General features: G+C 39.9%; 1 protein-coding gene across 1 annotated transcript in view; it reads left to right on the top strand.

The window, feature by feature from the left end:
* LOC126473234 (condensin-2 complex subunit D3-like) overlaps positions 1–24,438 on the top strand; it is a 156,028-nt gene that overhangs the window by 71,375 nt on the left and 60,215 nt on the right. Inside the window, exons 5-6 of the mRNA XM_050100148.1 lie at positions 2,100–2,330; positions 23,463–23,637. Coding sequence (XP_049956105.1) covers positions 2,100–2,330; positions 23,463–23,637 — 406 coding nt within the window. The remainder of the gene's footprint in view (positions 1–2,099; positions 2,331–23,462; positions 23,638–24,438) is intronic.

Genomic DNA, 24,438 nt, shown 5'->3' with positions numbered 1-24,438 from the left:
TCGCAAATCCAACACTGCTTAATTTATTTGACAGAAAGTCAATATGTGTAATCCAGCTTAAGTTTTTGTCCATATTTAGTACAAGGCATTTGACTGTGTCAGCTTCTTCCATAAACTGTAAGTTCCACACATTTTGAAAGTTTGGTTTTGAAGTATATCATACAGGTTTGTACAGTGTTCAGTTTTCTCCCATTTAACTGAAACTAGTTTTCTAGCGTGCTCATGATAGAGCTTGGAATTTGTTCCGCATCATCATCTTCAGTTAGAATTGAAGTATCATCTGCAAACAGAACTGATGGCAAATTTATATTTACAGGAATAGGAATATGACCGGCTCTAAAGTGCAGCCTTGTGATACTGTACTCCATTTAGAATAATAATTCCCTGCATTTGAATTGATATTACCCTTCATTTTCTATTCTGCAGATGTGATGTAAGCCATTTCAGAGCATTGCTCGTAAATCCATATTTATTGAATTTGTCTAATTTATAAATAAGCTAGGCATGATTTAGGGAGTCAAAAGATTTTGTAAGATCTTAGAAGATACCTGAAACTTTACTCCTCTGATCCATTTCTTTGCATATTCGCTGTATCCAGTGTGTCTTTTTTCCCATGTTGGAATCCAGATTTGTTACATTTAATAGTATTATTTTTTGCAATAAAGTTTTGGATCTGGTTTGCAGTTACTTGCTCGAACACTTTTCACAGGATTGGAAGAATAGAAACAGGCTGATAGTTACACGTCTTCTCGTGACCCGTTCACATCAGGAAAGCATCTCTGTCCAAAAGATTGGTAGATTTTTTGAGCTTATGGAGTTGTCTTATATGATACACCACTTTAATCACTTCACTGGGTATCACATTCCTCTCAGCAAAGATTTTATTTCTTAATGTTAATCTTTTATTGAGATTTTTTTTTTTTATCTGTGAGATACTCAGCTTCTTTGTGGAGTCCAAAAGGATGTACTTCAATGTGATACTGCTGTACATCAACATCTGACATTGTCACAGTATGAAGAAAGTTTCATTTACCTCAAGGAGTATGATGTCCACAATAAGGAAAACTTCCTCGCTTAAAAGTGGTCTTTAGAATGGTGGGAATTGCAAATGAATGGATATGGCTATGTGATAGGCACTGGTTATTTTATGTACTGTGACACCATTGCGTTTGGAGATAGTTCTAGAAAATTTGCCTCAAGGGGTTGCATCCTTGAAGCTGAAGTTACCTCTCTTAATCTATCAGAATCATCTAGGTACGGAAAGTGTTGCGTATGGTATATTTCAAACATTGGTGATAGTTCCTTGAAGCATTGATCTACTAACAGCATTTGAGAAAAATTGTGTCAGATAACGCAACTATGTTTTGATGTTAATTGACAAATAGTTATGTGTAATCTGAAACGAACAACTTGAGCACTCGCCTACAGTGAGTCAATGAACAAATGTAAAAACTAAACGAAGCAGTCAATGAAGTGTCCTACAGTCTCACATTTAGAAAAGTTTATAACACTGTGTGACATAAGTTCTGTGCTATACTAAATGCTTACTTACCATTTGCCATATATACAAGTATGACATCAAACAATGATATAAGAAGTAGCAATACACATTTTACATCATGTTCTGGTCATTTTGTAGTGTATTTTTATGCAGTTCTGGAATACATTACTAACAAAAAAATGTTTTAACTAGTGTAATATGTGGCAGTGACACAACTGAAGTTTGAGGACGATGGTTCAATCCCGCGTCTGGCCATCCTGATTTAGGTTTTGCGTGATTTCCATAAATCGCTCCAGGCAAATACTGGGATGGTTCCTTTGAAAGGGCACGGCTGACTTCCTTCCCCGTCCTTCCCTAATCCAGTGAGACCAATGACCTCGCTGTTTGATCTCTCCCCCCCCCCTCCCCCCCCTCCCCCCCCCCCCCCCCCCCCCAACTGAAGTTTTCCATATGTTCTCCAGTTCTTAATTTTCTTAGAACATCTTTTGGTTCTGACACTCATTGTTGTAATTATGTAAGAAACAATTCTTTATTTCATAAAATTTATTTTAATCTGACGTACATTTGTTGAACCCACCCTCCCCCTTTTTATTTTCAGGAGAAGGAATATGAATTGTTGTCAGCATTGGAGGTACTGTTTTTCAATTGGAAAGCAATTAAATCAGAAGACCAACAGCGTCTGGGAGCAGAACTTTTGAGAGCTGTGTATTGTATGGAGCTACCTATATCTCTTATAAGTCCAGCACTTGATGTGCTTGCTACAATTGCAAGAGACCATGCCAAGTCACCTGAAGAGGCTGACACCACTTGGGCTGCACAATTCATTGAGGTTTGCCACTTTCAGAAATGATATTTTTTTTAATATTTGTCTTTTTGGTGATGCTTGTGTGAACAGTACATGTAATTTTTAAGTTTCCTTTTTTTCTTTTATATGCTCTTGCATTTCAGATTAAGACTTGTGTGTAATTTTCTAATATTTGGATTGAATACTCTCACAGACATTATCTTTCTCTTTCTCTCGTGATATACACCTGTAACTTTCCTTTTGTATCACAATAGGTATCACTTCAAGGCTTCCTTTCCTTTCTCCTGTTTTCTCTACAACTCCTGAGGTAGCACTTGTTAGTTTCAAACCTATGGCTTCTGTGGCATAGTTCTCTGTTTGTATGGTTTGTTTTTTGGAATTATAAGATAATGTAATGGCAGTTGTCATACCAGTTGTATACTGTTGCATTATAAATATCCACATGGGAAAAAAAAAGATTCCTGTTTGTTGACTGAACATGATGTAACCTATATACATTTCACGTTCTCAGTGTTAAGAATTTTAAACCAAAACAGGAAATTTTATTGGTTTTTCAAGAGACAGTATAATAAATTGGGTGTCAATTTCTGATGCTTGTACTTTGCATCATCTCTTCCCACTATGACTCTCTGCATGTCAGCTGTATCAGGCAGTATGCATGGTTGGTGGGTGTTGTAAGACCATAGTATTCATTTGCAAGAGCTGTTATTTGTCTAACACTGTTAGCTCATACAACATTATTCTGCTTCTTACAGTATTTCAGAAAAATTCTACATGTGAAATAGTATTGCTCTTCTTGTTCATGTGATTTTACTTGTGCTTCCTTTATCACATTGAATGACTAGTAGAATGGCAAAATGGCTGTCACAACACATGCACTAATATGAAAATCAAAGCTAAATTTTTAGTGTATGCCCCCCCCCCCCCTTCCAGGTGCTCATTCCAGTTTGCAGTCCTTTCTTAAGCACCTTTTGTGTGGGCAGATTGAATTAAGTGCCCACAACCAGTTCATTTTGAGGGTGGGGGGCTGGTGTGCTGCTGTCATTTTAGCCCCTGCTAGGGAACATGCTATTGGTGCCGGAACTGAAAACTCCCTGTAGATGCCAAGGAGAATATTTTTGTCAAATCTTTGACAAAGGGACTCCAGACAGTAGCAACAATGCTGAGTAGCAGTTCTTATGATGGGGTGGCTCCCATAGCCACCAGTCAGAGTGGATGGCACTCTTGCAGTTTAGTCACAGTGAGGAGGATCAAGCTTTCAAATGCAGCCCCCAGCAATCTTCCAGAGAGAATGTATATCATTTTGAAGTAGAAAGGTCAGGCCCTCAGGGCTTCCCCTACCTTGGCCATGCTGGGGGGGACAGAGGAAGGGGAGGATTGCGAAGAAGATTCAAAAGAAATGATGAGATGGCTTTCCCACAGTACCTAGTCTGTACTCAAGCTGCTGGTGAGACCGGTTTGACCACTGTTTTATTTTTGAAATAGCACATTGAGGAGACTAGTGCTTTTATTTTGGCTTTCGAATGGGGTGTATTATCTGAAAATTTAAAGTAACAGTAACTGCTGCGTTATGAAGCTGTAAGTTCCATCCTGCATGCAATTTTATGTCATTGCCCTTTGTAAATGATCCCCATCTGTGTAGACTGCGGATGGCTAATGCACAATACAACTCTGTATCACCAGTCACCTATGTGTATCGGGTGTAAAGAGCAACATTTTCCTCAATCTTTGAATTGCTCCATTTTGAAGAGGGGAAAGAAAGGTACAGGAATACAAAACCTTTGGGAGTATGTCAAATTTAGGAGAAAAGGAATGACTACAACCTGTTCAAATGACAACAATTTTCACAAACATTGTGGCTAAGCCTGCATTTATGGCAAGGATGAAGACACCCACATTCCCCTCAATGTCAGGCTTTGTTGTCCATCTGAATACACCTGTTTGCGAGTGGGCCCAGAGGTCCCCTCCACCCCCAATCCTACTGTGTTCCCATTACACCAAAGAGGACCACAGTTCCCCAGTCCCAGCTGAAAAAAATCATACTCAATCTCCTGCCTCCATCCCCTTCTGTAATGGAAGGTTACCTTTCTCTGTGCTGACATTGTAGATTAATAGTGCCTCATCAGTGACTGATGGAGGCATAAGGTATGGGTCACTGAATAGTTCACTCATTTTCCATTTGAGACACATAACTCACCAACCCCACAATTAGAAATAAAAATCCATATGGGGAGAATAAATATAAAAGAAGAAGGAAGATGTGGAAAAAAAGGGGTTCTAGGTGGCTCTGGCACATTTTTCTCACACCACTGGTGTTGAAATTATACATGTTGACATCGTTCCTACTAAGCAGATGGTGCAAGCAGGGGATGAAGTGTGACTCCTCATCTTGCTGTTTTCCCACTATCCCTGGGATCACCTAGTCATCATCCAGTCAAACTGTAGTGGTTATTTTCGCCACCTACCAGACTCAGACACCTATTATTATTTTACCTAGTGATATTTGTTACCCTTCAGAACACCCAATTCCTTGATGAGAATATTGATGCTGTACTACAGGGTAGAACTATGGAAGTACTAAAAGTAGCAGAAATAATGATCATGCTTTCCGTAGGAACACATTGGAAACCTGTCCTATGTGGACACAGGAAGTAGCCAGGACCATCAAAGACTACAGATGGTTGCTCCAACAACATAAAAATTACAGGGCATTGGAAAACTGCATTCCCTTTAAAAGGCTCTATGCTTGGGCATGATATCCCATAAAACAGCAGTAGGAGGAATGCTGGGGAAGATATCTCAGCAACAAAGGCACTCATCCTTTATTTCACAGTTATAGATCAGGTTGCATTATATCTAAGGCCACTAGTTAGCTACCAGTATTACTGGCATCCTTTTAGGTGGCAACCAGTAATCTGCCAAGCCCCATTTCTTTGAAGAATTGATCTCCCATGTATAAAACAGCTTCAAACATATGAGATTACAGACAATGAAATGTGCTAAATGTTTTACACTAAACATGTAAAATCTTTATGGTAGAAGACATTATAATTGTTTATGCATCGCAGTGATTATGACCTCATGTCCCCTAAATTATATGTTGCACAATGTTATAATTATGCGAGTACATTCAGTGGTATAGGTGGACACTGCCTGCAAAGCTAGATGTTAAAATAGAGTAAAAATGTAATAAATTGAAACATGCTGAAGTTGTCATCCATGAACAGTGAAAATGAAAGACAAACTTTTTCTTTTCATTATTTTGTGAAGGGTGTCAGCCAGAAACAGTTTTGAAACTGTTTGAAATTATGTGTAAAGTTTGCTGGAAGTTGCTAAGTCCTCTCATAGTTGAATACTGGATGAATATGGTCTGGATAATTTTTGTGCTGCACTGCCTCAAGAGCTGTAAACTCAATTTGTAACTTAAATACTCATATTATTGTTTTAAACATTTAACATTAGACTATACCTCTTAATGAGTAAATTCTCAATTTGACTATTTAACAAATATTAGAGGGGAAAAATGGGCAAATGATCTGTGAAATTATTTGCCTGAAAGTAAGAAATAAAACAGATTGGAGATATGTTTGACATGTATTTGAATGATGCTCAAAATCATGTACTGCAGTTCAAACACTGAAGCAAAAATGTAGTTGACTTTGCCTTGCAGAATCAAGTACCGTATTAAAATATTTAAAATCACGAACAAAGCACCATAGCAGCTGGAACACTCATACACTAGTTACATAGAAAGAGCACTAGATGGACTCTGCAGTCCAATTGGAACTGCTCTCTGATTTATGGTTGCAATTTATTATATTTTTTATTTTATTTATTTAATTATTTATTTATTTATTTATTTTTATTGGGAAAAAATGAGTGAGTAAGAACAGTGATGTCAAGAAGCATTTTTAAGAGAGACGTTACTTCTTGTGCCACATGCATTCTCTTTCCTGATATTTGAAGGATTTTCTATTGAACAATTTTTGAAATTGGCAAAATGTTGGGACTTCTGTACACCTTCAGGCATAGATCACACAAATATGTCAAGGCCACATAACAGCAGACTGCACCATGTACATAATCCACCACACAAATATCCTATAGTACTTTTTAAAATTTTCTCATTCTAAGTAAAATACCGAACTTTAAATTCTCAATTGGCACCTCATTTGCTGTACATGATTTTGAGCATCATTTAATGGCAACTCAAATGATTCTCTAATTATTTTATTTCTTATTTTGAGAAAAATAATTTTGCAAAATATCTAACTCTTTTCCATTTTTTAAAATTTTATTTTCCAGTTTTGTTTAGAAAACAGGAATATATTTAAATGTTGATTGGTATTCTATTATTATTAGGAGTATATAGATCAAAAGAAAGCAAATGAGGTTTTGATTGGAGATTGAAAGTTCAGTGTTTAACTTAGAAATTTTAAGAGTACAATAGGATGCTTATCTACTGGATTTTTCTTAATTACCCTGATTACTTTCAAACAATTAAATCTTTTCTACACACATCAAAAAAATATTTGCATCACCTCAGTTCCGGAACCTGTACAGAAAATTGGGATAGAGAGCAACATAAACATCATTTCTGCCCTTTTATTGCTCATGAAAACCACACATCGCATGTTGTACCACCATACAGAGGTGGTGGTCCAGATTGCTGTACACATCGGTACCTCTAATACCCAGTAGCACATCCTCTTGCATTAATGCCGCCCGTATTCGTCGTGGCATACTATACACAAGTTCATGAAGGCACTGTTGGTTCAGATTGTCCCACTCTTCAATGGCAATTCGGAATAGATCGGGTCACGTCATCCATAAACAGCCCTTTTCAATCTATCCCAGGCGTGTTCTTTAGGGTTTATGTCTGGAGAACATGCTGGTCACTCTAGTGGAGCAATGTCATTATCCTGAAGGAAGTCATTCACAAGATATGCACAATGGGGGCACAAATTGTCGTCCATGAAGACGAATCCCTCACCAATATGCTGCCGATATGGTTGCACTGTTGGTCAGAGGATGGCATTCACGTATCGTACAGCTGTTAAGGTGCCTTCCATGACCATCAGCCCCACATAATGCCACCCCAAAACCGCAGGGAACCTCCACCTTGCTGCATTCGCAGGACAGTGTGTCTAAGGTGTTCAGCCTGACCGGGTTGCCTCCAAACACGTCTCCAACAGTTGTCTGGTTGAAGGCATATGCGACACTCATTGGTAAGGAGAATGTGATGCTGATTCTGAGCGTTCCATTCGGTGTGTTGTTGGGCCCATCTGTACCGCGCTGCATGGTGTCGTGGTTGCAAAGATGGACCTCGCCATGAACGTCAGGAGTGAAGTTGTGCATCATGTAGCCTATTTCACACAGTTTGAGTCATAACAAGATTTCCTGTGGCTGCACGAAAAACATTATTCAACATGGTGGTGTTGCTGTCAAGGTTCCTCTGAGCCATAATCTGTAGGTAGTGGTTATCCACTGCAGCAGTAGCACTGCAGTAGGTGGGCTGAGTGAGGCACGTCATTGACAGTTCCTGTCTCTCTGTTTCTCCTCCATGTCCGGACAACATCGCTTTGGTTCACTCCAAGACACCTGGACACTTCCCTTGTTGAGAGCCCTTCCTGGCACAAAGTAACAATGGGGACGCGATCGAACTGCGGTATTGACCGTCTAGGCATGGTTGAACTACAGACAACACGAGCCATTTACCTCCTTCCTGGTGGAATGACTGGAACTCATCGGCTGCCGGATCCCCTCTGTCTAATAGGCACTGCTCATACAAGGTTGTTTACATCATTGGGTGGGTTTAGTGGCATCTCTGAACAGTGAAAGGGGCTGTCTCTGTGACACAATATCCACAGTCAACGTCTATCTTCAGGAGTTATGGGAACCGGGGTGATGCAAATTTTTTTTCATGTGTGTATAATAAATTTCCACTCTGCAACAGAGTGTGCATTGTTTTGAAACTTCCTGGCTCATTAAATTGCGTGTTCAGCCAGGATCAGTTTCGGCGGCTCTCCAGTCCAGACAGCAACAGCTATAGAAGACCCAGAAGTAAGAGTGTAAGGTCCAGAAGAAAATTTAAGTGTTTATCCAAAGGATAGGCTAATGGTATATTGAGGTGGTGTATTTCTCACAGTACGCAATAAACTCAAATCCCCCAAGATAGAAATTTAAGCTGCATGAGATTTTTTTTGGACAAGACTCAGCATCAGGGGTGGGCATTATTTTAGTAATTGGGTCCCACCAGACTCATCTCCTGATGTAACCAAAAACCTTAGAGAAAACTTCACTGTGTTCCTACATAAACACCCAAATCATACTGAAATCATCAGTGGAGACCTTAATCATCCAACAATCAACTGGGAAAGTTACAGTTTTGTTGGCAGTGGATGTAACGAGACATCCTGTGAAACATTACTAAATGCCTTCTCTGAAAACCATCTAGAACGAGTGGTTTAGAACCTCACTCATGACGGAAATATAATGGAAACTAATGCAAGTGATCTGTTTGTGGATGTTCACATCAAAACTGATATCAGTGAGCATGATGCGGTTATGGCAGCAGTGATTACCAAAGTGCAAAGGGCAACTAAAGTATGTAGAAAGATATATATGTTTAGTGAAACAGATAAAAAGCAATAGTGATGTATCTCAATAGGGAACTTAAAGCTTTCAGTTCTGTACAGAAGCATGTAGAGGAACTACAGCTCAATGTTAAAAGAATTATTGACCACACACTGGACAGATGTGTACCCAGTAAAACAGTCCATAATGGGAGGGACCCTCCATGAGGTATAGTCACTGTAAAAAACTTCTAAAGAAACAGTGATCACTGCACGAAAGGTGTGAGACGAACCATAGGGCTATAGATAGGGAGATGATGAACGAAGTACATTTTGCTGTCAAGAGAGCAATGTGTGAAGTCTTCATTGACTACCTTATTAGAATATTGTTGAATGGTCTTTCAAAAAATGCGAAGATATTATGATATTATGTAAAGGCTGTTAGTGCCACCAAAGTTAGTGTTCAGTCATTCATGAGTGAGACAGAATGAAATTGAGTGTAGCAAAATAGAAGCTGAAATGCTTTTCCATTATCAAATGTTACCTTACAAAGGAAAATCCAGGAGAATTGCTCCAGTAAATCCTCGTCCCATTGAAAATCTGAGCGAAGTAAGCATTAATTTCAGTGGTGTTGAGAAACAGCTGAAATTGTTAAAATTGAGCAAAGCTCCAGGGCCTGATGGAATCCTTGTCAGATCATATACTGAATTTGCGGCAGAGTTAGCCCATCCCTCTAACATCGAACAAAAAACAGTGCCTAGTAGTTTGACGAAATCACAGATCACTCCTGTTGATCCTCAAAACTGCCGTCCAATATCCTTGACATCAATTTGTTATAGAATCTTAGAACGTACTCTGAGGTCAAACATAATGAAGTATCTTGAACGGAATGACCTACATGCCACCTAGCATGGATTCCAAAAACATCGGTCATGTGAAACCCAGGTCACACTTTTCTCACGTGACTTACTGAAAGCATATGATCAAGGCAGTCAGGTAGGTGCAGTATTTCTTGATTTCTAAAAAGTATTTAACTCAGTACCACACCTATGGTTATTGTCAAAAGTATTATCATATGGTGTGTCAAGGGAAATTTGTGGCTCAATTGAGGACTTTTTGATAGGGAGGACTCAGCATGTTATCTTGGATGGAGGATCATCATTAGATGTCAAACTAACTTTGGGTGTGCCCCAGGGAAATGTTTGTAGTTGTTCATGTTGTATTTTAATGACCTTGCATACAATATTAATGGTAATCTCAGACTTTTTCAGATGATGCAGTTTGAAGTACTGTCTGAAAGAAGGCGCATAAATATTCAGTTAGACCTTGATAAGATTTCAGAGTGGTGCAAAGATTGGCAACTTGCTTTAAATGTTTATAAATGTAAAATTATGCACTTCACAAGATGAAAAAAAGTAGTATCCCATGTCTATAATATCAAAGAGTCGCAGTTGGAATCTGCCAACTCAAACAAATACCAAAGTGCAACACTCTGTAGTGATACAGAATAGAATGATCACAAAGGCTCAGTCATGAGTAAAGCAGGTAGTAGTCATCGGTTTATTGGTAGAATATTGGGAAAAGGCAATCGGTCTATTAGGGTGATTGCTTACAAAACCCTCATGCAACTCATTCTGGAATATTGCTCAAGTGTGCTGGACACATACCATATAGGACTAACAGGAGATATTGGATGGATACAGAAAAGGGCAGCACGGATGGTCACAGGTTTCGTTGCCCTGTGGGAGAGTGTCGGAGAGATGATGAAGAAACTGAACTGGTAGACTGACGGAGATAGACATAAACTGTCCTGAAAAAGCCTACTTACAAAGTCTCAAGAAGTGACTTTAAATGATGATTCTAGAAATATGCTACAACCCCATACTTATCGCTCACATTGTGATTGTGAGAACAAGATTAGATTAATTACAGCACGCACAGCAGCATTTAAACAGTCGTTTTTCCCATGGTCAATGGGAAGAAACCCTAATAACTGTTCCAATCTGACAAACCCTCTGCCAAACAGTTCACAGTGGTTTTCAGAGTGTAGATGTAGGTTTGAACCTGTGACCTTTGCCTTTCTTCAGCAAGGTGCTCCACAGATTGTGCAATCCAAGCATGACTTATGATCTGCCCTCACCCCCTCACGGCTTTACTTCCGCCAGTACCTCATCTCCTGTCTTCCAAACTTTGTAGGAGGTATCTTGCACACCTTTCAGGACCAGCACTCACGGAAGAAACGATGTTGTGGAGACATAACGTAGCCACAACATGGAGGATTGTTTCCAGAATGAATTTTCACTGTACGGCTGAGTGTTCACTGATTTGAAACTTCCTGGTAGATTAAAACTGCGTTCTGGACCAGGACTTGAAACTGGGACTTTGGTTTTTCACGGATAAATGCTCTACTGACTGAGCTATCCAAACACGACTCCCTATCCACCCTTGTAGCTTTACCCCTGCCAGTACCTCATCTCCTACCTTCCAAACGAATGTCCTTTCTTCCAGGTATGCGGGGGAACTTCTGTGATTTTGAAAGGTAGGAGATGACGTACTGGCAGAAGTAAAGCTGTGAGTGGCGTCATGAGTCATGCTTGCTGGAGAGCTCAGTCGGTAGAGCACTTGCTCAGAAAGGCAGAGTGGCCCCAGGTTTGAGTCCTGGTCTGACACACAGTTTCAGTTTACCAGGCAGTTTCAATTAAATATTGTTTTACAAAACTAGACCTCACACTGGTCAATTTGATACCCTGTTTGTCCATTTCCTGCTCTTCATTTGGCTGAGAAAATTTGAACAAAAATTTTCTCTCAAATAATTAATGAAATTTTTATTATTTACACTTATTACTTTCAAGCACTTAAACCCTTTTTTGCGAAACTAGTGCTGTTCACTTAGATGCACCATTTGTCCATTTCCATCTCTTCATTTAGCTATGAAAATTTGGACAAAAATCCATTGTGTAAATTGTGCAGTCTTTGGTTTTGCCCTGCTCAGATGTTTGCCTAAGCATGTGTAATACTGGAAATCAATGTTTTTTGCCCCTGGAAGCTGTTAGATAGGTAACGTTCAGGGACGGGTGACCATTTAAGCTGCTTAGTAATATAGATGTTCATATTAACCCCTACAGCTCTGTCTGACAACTGTCCCTCTACCTTCTGTCTGCACAGAAGGCAAGTGAAGAATAATGGTCTTTTCTTCACTACACAATCTCATGGATCGTATAATTCTTCTTTCAATAAATGGGATCTCTGCAGCACTTAGGCTCTTAGAAACAACATGGGACTGTGACCTAACAGAATCAACATTCAGATGCTACACAGTCTTCCGTAGATTACCAACATAACATTCTTGCAGTTTTTAATCATATCTGGTGTGAAGGTGAGCTTACAAGCTACTGGAGGAAAAGTCCAATTGTCCACCTCTTGAAACCAGGTAAAGATATGTTTTAGTTAGTCAGCTGTAAGTCCACCGGTGAATCAATGTCTGTGTAAAAGTCTGCTATAAGGACAACTTATGCCTATCATCAACACCTCCTTGGAACCTTCTTTGACTTAGAAAAGGCATGTGATAGCTCATGACATTACCACATCCCTGCCACACTGAGTGATTTTTTAGAGATCCCCTCCTGATTGTATCTGAAATTTTCTCTCTCTGGTTGTTTCTCATTATGGCCAGTGCATCTAGCACTACCATCCACACACAGGAGAGTGGGCTCCCACAGGGGTGGTTGCTGAGTATGACCATTTTCTGATACCAATCAGTGGACTCAAAGAGGTCGTGGGCCTATGGCCTCATTGTTCTCATATATCTCAACAATTTTTGTATGTACTATAGTTCTTCAACCACAAATTTTGACGAATGACAGTGTGCCATAAGGAAAGCCTGATTCTAGACCATCACTCATGACTTTCAAGTTTTCACTGCAAGGACATGTGTTACTTGCTTCTGCCAATGCAGAACTGTTCATACACATCAGAAATTTTTCTTCGTAATGAACTGTTCAGTGTGTAAAGTCATCTCTGTTTTTGGGACTTTTATTTTATACTCAGTTGATGTGGCTACCACATATCCACCAACTTGAATAATAAGAGCCAGTGGAAGAAACTCATCATCCTCCATGCCTCCTGGGGTGCAAACCATTCTGCCTTCTTTTCAGAGCCTTGTCCTATCTCAGGTGCATTCAGGGTGCCTGGCTTATAGACTATCGGACCCACCTGTATTACAGCTGTTAGACTTTGTACAGCAGCTGGATCATTCTTGTGACTGGTACCTTTGGATTAGCCCTGTGAACAATCTCCTAGCAGAGGTTGGACATTGACTGTATAAATCAGATGCCACATTAATACTCAAATAGGTAACACATCTCTTCAGCTATCCTGAGCATCCACATCAACATATCCTTCTCTCCAGGAGGGTGGGGTGTTTCACCCCCCCCCCCCCCTCCCGTCCCCATTCTTCTGCTTTTACCTTTTGACCCTCTTGTCAAGTCATGTTCACAAACTTCTGCTTAGTTCGTACCTCACCCAAAGGTCTTCTTCGGACTAAAGGAAAATGCAAACCACTCTGCATTTCGGGCAGGTTCCTCCAAGTTCTTGGGAAACTACTCTGTTCTAACATAATTTATACTGATGGCTGGAAGGTTGACAATTGCAGCAGTTAAATGCCTTCTTCATCCATTCCAGCTGTCACGAACAGCAGTTTAGAATCAGTGGTTGTGATCCAAGCCCTCCATTATCCTTGCACTTGAACTCTTGAGAATTCATTAAGCAGCTGTGACCCTCTGAACAGACCACAGTCCGCACCCCAATGCTATCCTCAGAATGTGCTGGTCTTGATTGTACATGTTCTTCATCCTGATCCATGGTACTGGGAGCTTGATTGTATTTCTCTGAACCACAAGTTACATTCGGATTCCAGGAATGAGCCAACTGTTTGGTTAGCAGAGAAGACTGCCAAGATGGAAATCTTGTATGAGGGTGAGTCAAATGAAATCATTAAATATTTTTTTAAATATTATTTACTGTGCAGATGTGGTACAAAGCTGTATCACTATTCAACATAATCTCCCCCACGCTCAATGCAAGTCCTCCAGCACTTACAAAGTGCATCTTTTGGTAGTCCGCACAACCATTCATGCACCGTGTGGTGTACCTCTTCATCAGAACGGAACTTCTTTCCTCCCATTGCATCTTTGAGTGGTCCAAACATATGGAAATCACTTGGTGATGAGGAAAGGTGCCATTCCTTGTGCATTCTCTTTGTTTCTGGTTGGTGGAAGTGAACACAGGTTTCGTCCCCAGTAATGATTCTTGCAAGGAAGCCATCACCTTCTTATTCAAAGTGCCAAAGAAGTTCTTCACAAGCATCAACACATCGTCCTCTCATTTCAGGAGTCAGCTGCCGTGGCACCCATCTTGCAAACACTTTGTGAAACTGGAGCACATCATGCACAATGTGGTGTCCTGATCCATGACTAATCTGTAAACGTGCTGCAGTGTCATTCAGTGTCACTCGGCGGGTTTCCTTCACTATGGATTCAACTACTGCAATGTTCTGTGGAGTCACAACTCGTTGTGCTTGACCTGGACGAGGAGCATCTTCCGCTGAAGTCACATCTTTTGCAAACTTCCTACTCCATTCGTAGACTTGCTGCTGTGACAAACGTGCATCACCGTACTGAACCTTCAGTCTTTGATGAATTTCAATAGGTTTCACACCTTCACTACGCAAAAACCGAATAACAGAACACTGTTCTTCCCTGGTGCAAGTCACAAGTGGGCAGCCATCTTTATACTGATACTGCGACGGTATGTGTGCATCTGCACTATGCAGCCACATATAGGCCATTCTGCATGCTGTTTGTAGCACGCTTACCAACTTAACAGGATAACGGCCAGCGCAAAATTTCAATTTGTTATTACAAATTTAAGGTTTTCATTTGACTCATCCTCGTAGCTGGGGGTAGTGGGATGCAACTTGCACTCAACATTGTGTACAGCTATTGGAAGCTCAGAGTGGGGAATAGCATGCTACAGCCATTACGAACAAGCTACAAACTATAAAAGGGTCCATGGCTGCTTGGCAGTCTTCGCTTCATTATTCCCATAGGGAATGTACTATCATTTGCTGGCTCTGTGTCAGCTACCTTCGGCTGACTCAAGGTTATGTTTCCAGGCAAGGGGAGGCAACCAGTTGTTGTGATGTCACTCTGGTGATGGCCCATATCCTGTTAGTGTGTTGCAACTTCTTGGAGCAGGAAATTCAAAGACAGAATTTGAATTTTGAGCCATTTAGTAATCTGCTGACAAGCATAACAGGAAACAGTAGGGTGACTACAAAAGTAACAAATATCAGAGTGATAATTGAAGAAGATAAAATACAGCCAGGAAGAAAACTATTAAACAGAATCCATTTGATCTCATTCCCGTACCTTCTGTGTCAGCTGCATTTGGCTGGTTCATGGTTATGTTTTCAGGCAAGGGGACCCACCTTGTTGTGATGCCACTCTGTTGGTGGCCCATTTCCTGCTAGTGGATTGCAGCTTCATGGAGAAGGAAATTCAAAGATCAGAATATGAGTTTTGAACCATTTAGCAATCTGCTGAAAAGCATAACAGGAAACTATAGGGTGACTACAAAAGTAACAAGTATCAGGTTGATAATTGAAGAAGACAAAATTCCGCCCAGGAAGAAAACTATTAAACCCAGCCCATTTGATCAAATGAATTATAAAATTATCTGTCATCCCTGTAAGATATGAAAACCTCCATAAAAAAAAGAGATGCAGAAAGAGTAAAAAAATTGCGGTCCAATGTGAAGGGTAAAACACGAAGAGACTTAGCCTCACAAACCAAGAACATGACTGACTGTGTAGAAGACAAGGGTGATTATGAGATGGTCAATAAAAAGGACACTAATTAAGATAACAGAGAAGAATGAAGTTTATGGAAGGGGTTAAGAAGAACAAATTGAAAGTGTAACAAAGGCAGGGTGTGATAGCTCACTACAGCTATTAGGGGAAGATTTTGAAAATATGCAGTTGTAACAGAGCCTACAGATGATAACAGAAATTACAAAGAGAATGTAAACAGTTGTGAACATGACATTAGAAATGGAAGAAGGTTTTAGTTGAACTCATGGCCTGTTTATGAAATATGTGAAGTCACAAAGAGACTAGGTAAACTGGAGCGTAAGCATGTGTTAATTATGGCAATAAGAAGTGTAGTTGGACACATTCGTCCAAAAGGCTGTACCATAAATTGTCACAGAGGAAGTTGATAATATTCAGTTCCCGTTTCAACAACTTTCATACAAACACAGAGGAACTATAGACTGTACTTGATGTCATTTCTAAGAGGAGGACAAAGACACTTGATGTTGAGCATCTGTACAAGCAATCTGAATTGTGTATGATCATGTATTAGAATGGGTCCGTACCTCTGTGCTCACTACGTTCCCTTGGCATTCACATAAAATAAGCATGCAACTTAATGGCAGTGGAACATAGACAAATGATTAAAATCGGCCAGATAAATGTGGTGGGCAACACCATGGTGATGGTGAATTGGTGAAGGCTTTAGAAGAGATAGACTTACACATACTTTTTGTATAGTTGTCATATTCCAGAAATGAGGGGTTACTCTACGTGCCAGGTATGCCACAGGTTGTTAACATTAGATAATCATCCAGTGGCCTGTCGTGCGGGATAAAAGTACAACAGTGACAAAGCTACATCAGCTGTGCAACGAACACATAGTGACAGTAGAAACAATGACTACCTTAGGAAAATTTTACATACACTACTGGGTCAGCATGCCAGAAACTTTTTTGTAATCAACACAAATGCAAAATCAACATTGTGACAGCAGAGTTATGGATGAAAAACTCTGCCTCCAAGGATTGTGCAAGAACTTGGGCTTCATGTCATGAATAGGCGTCTTACCCAACCTGCTTTCTAAAAGTGCATGTGTGTGGCAACAGATATATAAATCACCTTTGTAAACTTGAAAGTCAGTGGGTACATTAAAAATGGCAGATCTGTGACAGACTTCCATCAGATGATCATAATCTCATCTATCCCACAATTACAGACACAGTGAATCACTTAGACAATAACATACTGTCCTAGTAAACATAAAATCTGCACCAAGCAAATTGGGAACTTTTAAGGACGTAATTCAAGATGCAGCCACTACAAGGAAGTAGATTTGATGTCGACCTAAAGTCAACGAAATGGTGCAAGTGTCGCAGACAGTGCAAGACAAAGGCAATCCCAACATTTGTTAGAAAGCATACATCAAGAATCAAATAGTAACAGATATTTGCAACAAATAAGGCTGAATCACCCATTGTATTGCCAACATTGAGATGATCCAGTGGTGTGATGACAGACTGTTAGAAATCAGCACAGTACCTACCGTGGACCCTGCTGCCAGATGATACAACAACAGAACACAGAGAGTACCATCAGTATTGTCACACTGAATTACTAGAGCAACATGTATATAATAGAATTGTAATTCCATGTGCCCAGGAGGAAGTGAGATTGGCAGTAATGAAGTTAAAGGGGAAGAAAGCACTTGGGTCAGATAGAATTATGGCGGAAATGTCGCATTGACTAGTAGATCAAGCTGTCTCATATCTAACAGTGTTATTACATGAATGTCTTTTGCTGGTATGGGCACCTGAAATCCGGAAAATCGTGGCTATCCTTATACTGAAGTAAAGGAAGACAAAGATCCAAGGGAAGTGAAGTCTTAGAGGCTGATTTGTTTGGTTAATGGTCTAGTCAAAGTACAGGAAAAGCTTCTGTGCCGTTGCCTGAAGGATCAAAGACGATTGTTGCATGCGATCCCTGGGGTATGGGCAGAAAGGGTAAATCACTCAATTTATATTGTTAACATCACAGATGGCAAGTACATTATCGGCACAGTGATCAATTCATCTGGAGCATTTGATAATTCATGATGGCCTGCCCTGTTCAAAAGACTGAAACAGATTTAGTGCCTCAGGTGTGTCCATAACATCTTGCAAGAAAATTGCACTGACAGGCAGGTGAAGATGGAATGCCCTGGAAAGAAAATTGTGAAAAGGCTGCCCACTGGGCTCTTTTTGGGTCTAGAATTCTGGGATGGTGGCATAATATGATTAGCGAACACATGTCAGTGCATGGCAAGCACTAGAGTCTGTATCACGTATGCAGACTATCTGCTAATTATAGTATCTGCCAACATGAGGCTAAGTTAGAGGAAAGTAGTACGGAAGTTCTTGAACTGGAGCATAGAAAATAAATTGATGATAACACACAAAACAGTTTATTTGTTACTAAAAGGAATGTTATTAAAATTGAGAATCCCAACAATTCTAATTAGTGCCCCACCTGTGAAGAGAAAAGAAGTATAAAAGTACCTTGGCATAAACATCGACTAAAATCAAGACCAGCAGAAACCATTTACCATATTTTAATGCCTAAAATATTGAAAAGAATAACATCAGTTGGCAAAAGAAGATATCAGCTACCTCTAAGTGCTATAATAATGTATCACTATACTATTTTAGTTATTATTGTGGGCTACAGGCTGTGCATATTGGCTCATAGAGCCAGAAAGGTAAAGAAAGGACAAGTTTATCAGCAAGTGCAGAGAAACTCATTTCTGCTCTTGTCAGGCATGTGTAGAACAATGCCACCTTAAATGCTTCTGGTGATATTAGGCTTACTACCACAGGACTTAGCCATAAGCAAGAGCAGTGCACTGTATTGGCTCGGATAGGGTGAAGATGTTAAGGTAAAGGATATACTGTAAGCAAAGCCTCATTGGAAAAGAAAATGAAGGCATGCATTGATTGAGATTGGCAAGAAATCTAAGATAGGGCAGAAACAGCGAAGAGAACCTACCAGTTCTTGCTTGACATAAAATAAAGAATGTTATACTTCTTTCTGGCCATGGGAGCTGTACGCTACCTGTCAGGACTTGGTTCACACCCCTGCTACTTACTGAAAATACACCAGCACACCACAGATGCTTGTGAAAATGAAGCAATCGGCACTCTGGTACACTTCATATGGGAGTGCATCATTGGATAGGTTGTTACACACCAGGGTAGGAATGTTTTGGTAATATGCCACCCATTAACATAATAAGAAATGAGGAGTTGTGGGACAAGCTGAACATCCTGGCAGCTAAAATATCAACTTACGAATTGCAAGCATACGTGGCTGACAACTAAGAACAGGCCATACATAATGACAGCAAGACGGACCATGACAGAACGTACAGCTACAACAATCTTCTAGAAGCAGTGAGGAGATGAGCCTCAGGGAGGACTAGAAAGTATTTCCTGAGACCCTGACAGTCACTTTCAAATCTCATCTCCTTGTGTGACATGACAGCACAGCCTCTGTGAACCCTGAGTTGTACCTCAGCATGCCAAGGGCAAGCAGTCCAAACAAAATCTACTACTGTGTAGTGCAGTGCTATACAGTACACTATAGTGTAGTCTAGAATTATAAATTACAATATTTGTGATGTGGCATTCGACCCGTAGCATATGCCTTTTAAATTCCTAGTGAGCATATATCTGTGCACCAAACCAAAATGGCCAAAGGATAGTATATAGACTTTTTAAATTATTTGTATTTATTTATTTTTTAAAGTAGGGATTTTATGTAGATGTTTTTTCATTAAACACCATAATGCAGATTTATGAAATTTTGTTTAAATATTGTGTGTTATATGCATATACAGGGTGGTCCATTGATAATGACCGGGCCAAATATCTCATGAAATAAGCATCAAACGAAAAAACTACAAAGAACGAAACTCATCTAGCTTGAAGGGGGAAACCAGATGGCACTATGGTTGGCCCGCTACATGTGCCACTGCTATAACGGATATCAGCTGTGTTTTTTAAACAGGAACCCCAATTTTTTTTTACATATTCGTGTAGTACGTAAAGAAATATGAATGTTCTAGTTGGACCACTTTCTCGCTTTGTGATAGATGGCGCTGTAATAATCACAAACGTATAAGTATGTGGTATCACGTAATATTCCGCCAATGTGGATGGTATTTGCTTCGTGATACATTACCCGTGTTAAAATGGACCGTTTACCAATTGCGGAAAAGGTCGATATCGTGTTGATGTATGGCTATTGTGATCAAAATGCCCAATGGGCGTGTGCTATGTATGCTGCTCGGTATCCTGTACGACATCATTCAAGTGTCCGGACTGTTCGCCGGATAGTTACATTATTCAAGTAAACAGGAAGTGTTCAGCCACATGTGAAACAACCATGAGCTGCAACAAATAATGATGCCCAAGTAGGTGTTTTAGCTGTTGTCGCGGCTAATCCGCACATCTGTAGCAGACAAATTGCGTGAGAATCGAGAATCACAAAAATTTTTCTATGCACCAGGAATTGCATGGCGACGACTTTGAACTTCGTGTACAGTTCTGCCACTGGGAACGAGAGAAATTACGGGACAATGACAGATTTTTTTGCACACGTTCTATTTAGCGATGAAGCGTCATTCACCAACAGCAGTAACGTGAGCCGGAATAGTATGCACTATTGGGCAACGGAAAATCCACGCTGGCTACGACAAGTGGAACATCAGCGACCTTGGCAGGTTAATGTATGGTGCGGCATTATGGGAGGAAGGATAATTGGCCCCCATTTTATTGATGGCATTCTAAATGGTGCAATGTATGCTGATTTCCTATGTAATGTTCTACCGATGTTACTACAAGATGTTTCACTGCATGACAGAATGGTGATGTACTTCCAACATGATGGATGTCCGGCACATAGCTCGCGTGCGGTTGAAGCGGTATTGAATAGCATATTCCATGACAGGTGGATTGGACGTCGAAGCACCATACCAGGGCCCGCACATTCACCGGATCTGACGTCCCCAGATATCTTCCTGTGGGGAAAGTTGAGGGATATTTGCTATTGCGATCCACCAACAATGCCTGACAACATGTGTCAGCACATTGACAATGCATGTGCGAACATTATGGAAGGCGAACTACTTGCTGTTGAGAGGAATGTCGTTACACGTATTGCCAAATGCATTGAGGTTGCCAGACATTATTTTGAGCATTTATTTCATTAACGTGGTATTTACAGGTAATCACGCTGTAACAGCATGTGTTCTCAGAAATGATAAGTTCACAAAGGTACGTGTATCACATTGGAGCAACCGAAATAAAATGTTCAAACATACCTACATTCTGTATTTTAATTTAAAAAAACCTACCTGTTACCAACTGCTCATCTAAAATTGTGAGCCGAATGTTTATGACTATTACAGCGCGTTCTATCACAAAGTGAAAAAAGTGGTCCAACTAAAACATTCATATTTCCTTTACGTACTACACGATATGTAATAAAAAATGGGGGTTCCTGTTTAAAAAAACACAGTTGATATCAGTTTGACTTATGGCAGCGCCATCTAGCAGGCCAACCATAGCGCCATCTGGTTTCCCCCTTCAAGCTAGACAAGTTTCGTTCTTTGTAGTTTTTTCGTTTGATGCTTATTTCGTGAGATGTTTGGCCCGGTCACGATCAGTGGACCACCCTATATACCAATTCATTTGTATCATTTGGTCAGATCTGGTTTACATTTTCTTCAAGAGAATGATTTATCCCCATTTGAAGTTTGCAAGTTTGTCCCCATGGTTGAAACATCACTTTTTAGCATTCTGTGGCACGAACATTCTTCAGTCTTGTGCAGTGACTGGGTGTGTTAATTTGTGATGGTGGCGGTGGTGGTGGTGGGAGAGGGAGAGGGAGAGGGGAGAGGGGGGGGGGTTTGCTTGTCAGATGCAGAAAGATAAATGACAGGAAGCCTCCATCTGTTTTCAGCCAGTGCACCTTCCCCACCTCACTTTAATTTATTATGTTTCATGACTGTTTCACCTTTGCTCATTTTCTTACTTCGCTTTACACCTCACTTGAGATCGCCAAAGAGCACACTACCCCGAGGGGTGCTTGGCTGCTTCTGATTGGTGCTCCTACCCCATGTCATTGCATGTTTTACTTTCGTGCAGTTGTTATTCCTTCACTTTACCTTTTACTTGGTTCTAAGGCGCAACTGATACCTTAAAGGATAAAATCGGCTATTCATCCCTTTTTCCTTGTGGAATCCTTTGATAAGTGAGGGACGATGATCTGTAGTCCTTCACCCCACTATCTTATTACAGACAACCTATTCTAAAACTTAATGTTGTAGCATACTATCAATTACTTGGTTTCATTTATGAACTGAAGGAGATGACTTACACCCTCCATAGCTTCCTGTAGCTTACAGACTTCATTGCTGCATCATTTATGTTATGTACTTAAGGAATATTTCACAATGATTTCAAGTGTTACCATTATCTTGGATAATTTTTTCATGCAGTAGGCCACGTATTATCTTCCTGAACATCTATGATACAACTTGTAAATACGATATATTGCACAGCATAGTGGATCCATTTTCTGAGACTGAATCAGGCAGACAATACCCTCAAGCATTTGCATCTGTTGTCACAGCAAAAAAATTGTGGTAATGTAAGAGCCTGCATATGAATATTTTGCTTGACAGTGTTTTAAAAGGGTGAAATAAACTAGTTTGATAGAAAAAAATGCTGTGCAAAAATAAAAATTTGTTTCATACCGTAACCAAGTTCAAATTCATTTATCCAGTAGGATAATCAGGGGTCTCATATGCTGGTGCTTCTTGCAGCCCAGTTTTATCTGGACCATACTCCATTTTCGTGAGTAAAAATGTTTTATAGGTACTCAGTGTGTGGTAACCCACAAGACTTTAACAATGTTTGCAAAATGCAAATAAGTGCAAACATCTGAAGACGGTTTGCGAGGCATCTTGAAATGTCATCATGGAAAAACAAACGCTTATAAAAGCAACTGGTTGCAGCAAATGCGTTAAAAATTATAATCAATTTCACCACTTGCAGTGTTCTGATACATCCACAATGGAAAAATTATTTACTAATGTTAATACAACAGGGAATAGAAAAACAAAATATGACATTGAGATAGGTGGTCCCACTCAACAAACAATGAGGAGTAACTTAGTTCTTCTGGCAGCCAGACTGAAACCAATGCGGGCTAGTTTCGATCTGTGGACCATCAGTTGACCACCTGTGATGTAGGCTGTTACTGTCCGATGCTCACCCTCATTCTGCTCTGGCTGTGTGTGCAATTCACTTCCTTACTGAATTGTTTAAGCTGCCTTGCCATGTGGCACTCCTAACATTGCACTCATTGTTAAACCTGGTACTTATGAGCAGAAATTATACATATTCCATGAGTCACAATGTGTTTTTATGTTGTGTGTTGCAACAAAGTGATGTGTGAAATGTGTTATTCAAATCACTTGACAGTGCTGATAATGCCAGTCATGTGCACATGTGGTTTTAGTTAGAACAAAAATATTACAAGAATCACAGTTACCAGCTTAATGAAGTTTACCATTTGTAATATTTTTTTTTCATAGAAGTTTACCACACTTACCAATTCATTCTTGTATATACTAGCTGTTTTACACATACTCTTTTTTTTAATTTTTAGATGTGTGAGGATTACATAAAGGAGCATCATCCTGATACTGGGAAGATGCCAAATGTGCCAGAATTTTCTCGATATATTTTTGCTATTGGTGAAGCTTCTCAATACTGTCCTGAAGAAGTTGAGAAAGACACGGAGTACAGACTTGTAAAGCTTTTGTTTCCGAAAAAGCTCCCAGGTAGGCAAACAGATAATTCCTGCATCATTAGAGTAAATGCCTTTCTTTGTGATCCAGCTATATTTCTGATAGTCTGATGTCTGTCTTATATCTATTTTCATATAATGAGATGTGCTCTCAGTTTGGATCTCTCATAATGTATAGTGCCTGTTGTGAATTTTAGAAATAATAATAGTTTTATGCATGCACATTAATGTGAGATAGTGGCAGAAATCTGTTTTGAGGTAATGGGTTCACAAACATTTGAAAAATGTGTCTGATGAAGGAGAGGACAATCACATTTAGCTTGATAATCATTGTAAAAGCATTTAGGACATCCATCTTGATCAACTAGATGTCAGAAACATCCTATGCAACATGCACCAGTTGCTAGTGGCACTGAACAGAAATGATATAAGAAGAGACATTTATTTCTTTATTCATCTTAATTAGTGGTCCATGATGTATGTAACTAATATGGATTGAATCTTTTTACATGACAGTTTTGAAACACATTTTACAGAACCCTTCTTCTTTTTGCTGGAGAGTTAAATTATAATATATTTATCTACCACTAGTGTGTCATTTAATTCTCAGGCTGACGCACATGATGTTCATTGGGCAGTTACTAAAGGTCGTCATTTCGATGAGCATCTTGCTGCTTTGAACTGTGTGCATCTCAGGCAGCCTCTGAAGTTGAAGCTCAACGGAGGCAAATTGGATGTATCTCAGTCAGCTCATAGGTTCTGCATTCTGCACCCCACTAAGGGATGTGTCAAGCCTCTTCATGTTTCTATCATCAGTTGCATTACCTGGTGGTGT

Source organism: Schistocerca serialis, chromosome 4, assembly GCF_023864345.2.
Source record: "Schistocerca serialis cubense isolate TAMUIC-IGC-003099 chromosome 4, iqSchSeri2.2, whole genome shotgun sequence".
Taxonomy (NCBI): Eukaryota; Metazoa; Arthropoda; class Insecta; order Orthoptera; family Acrididae; genus Schistocerca; species Schistocerca serialis.
This window is presented reverse-complemented; position numbering and strand designations above follow the sequence as displayed.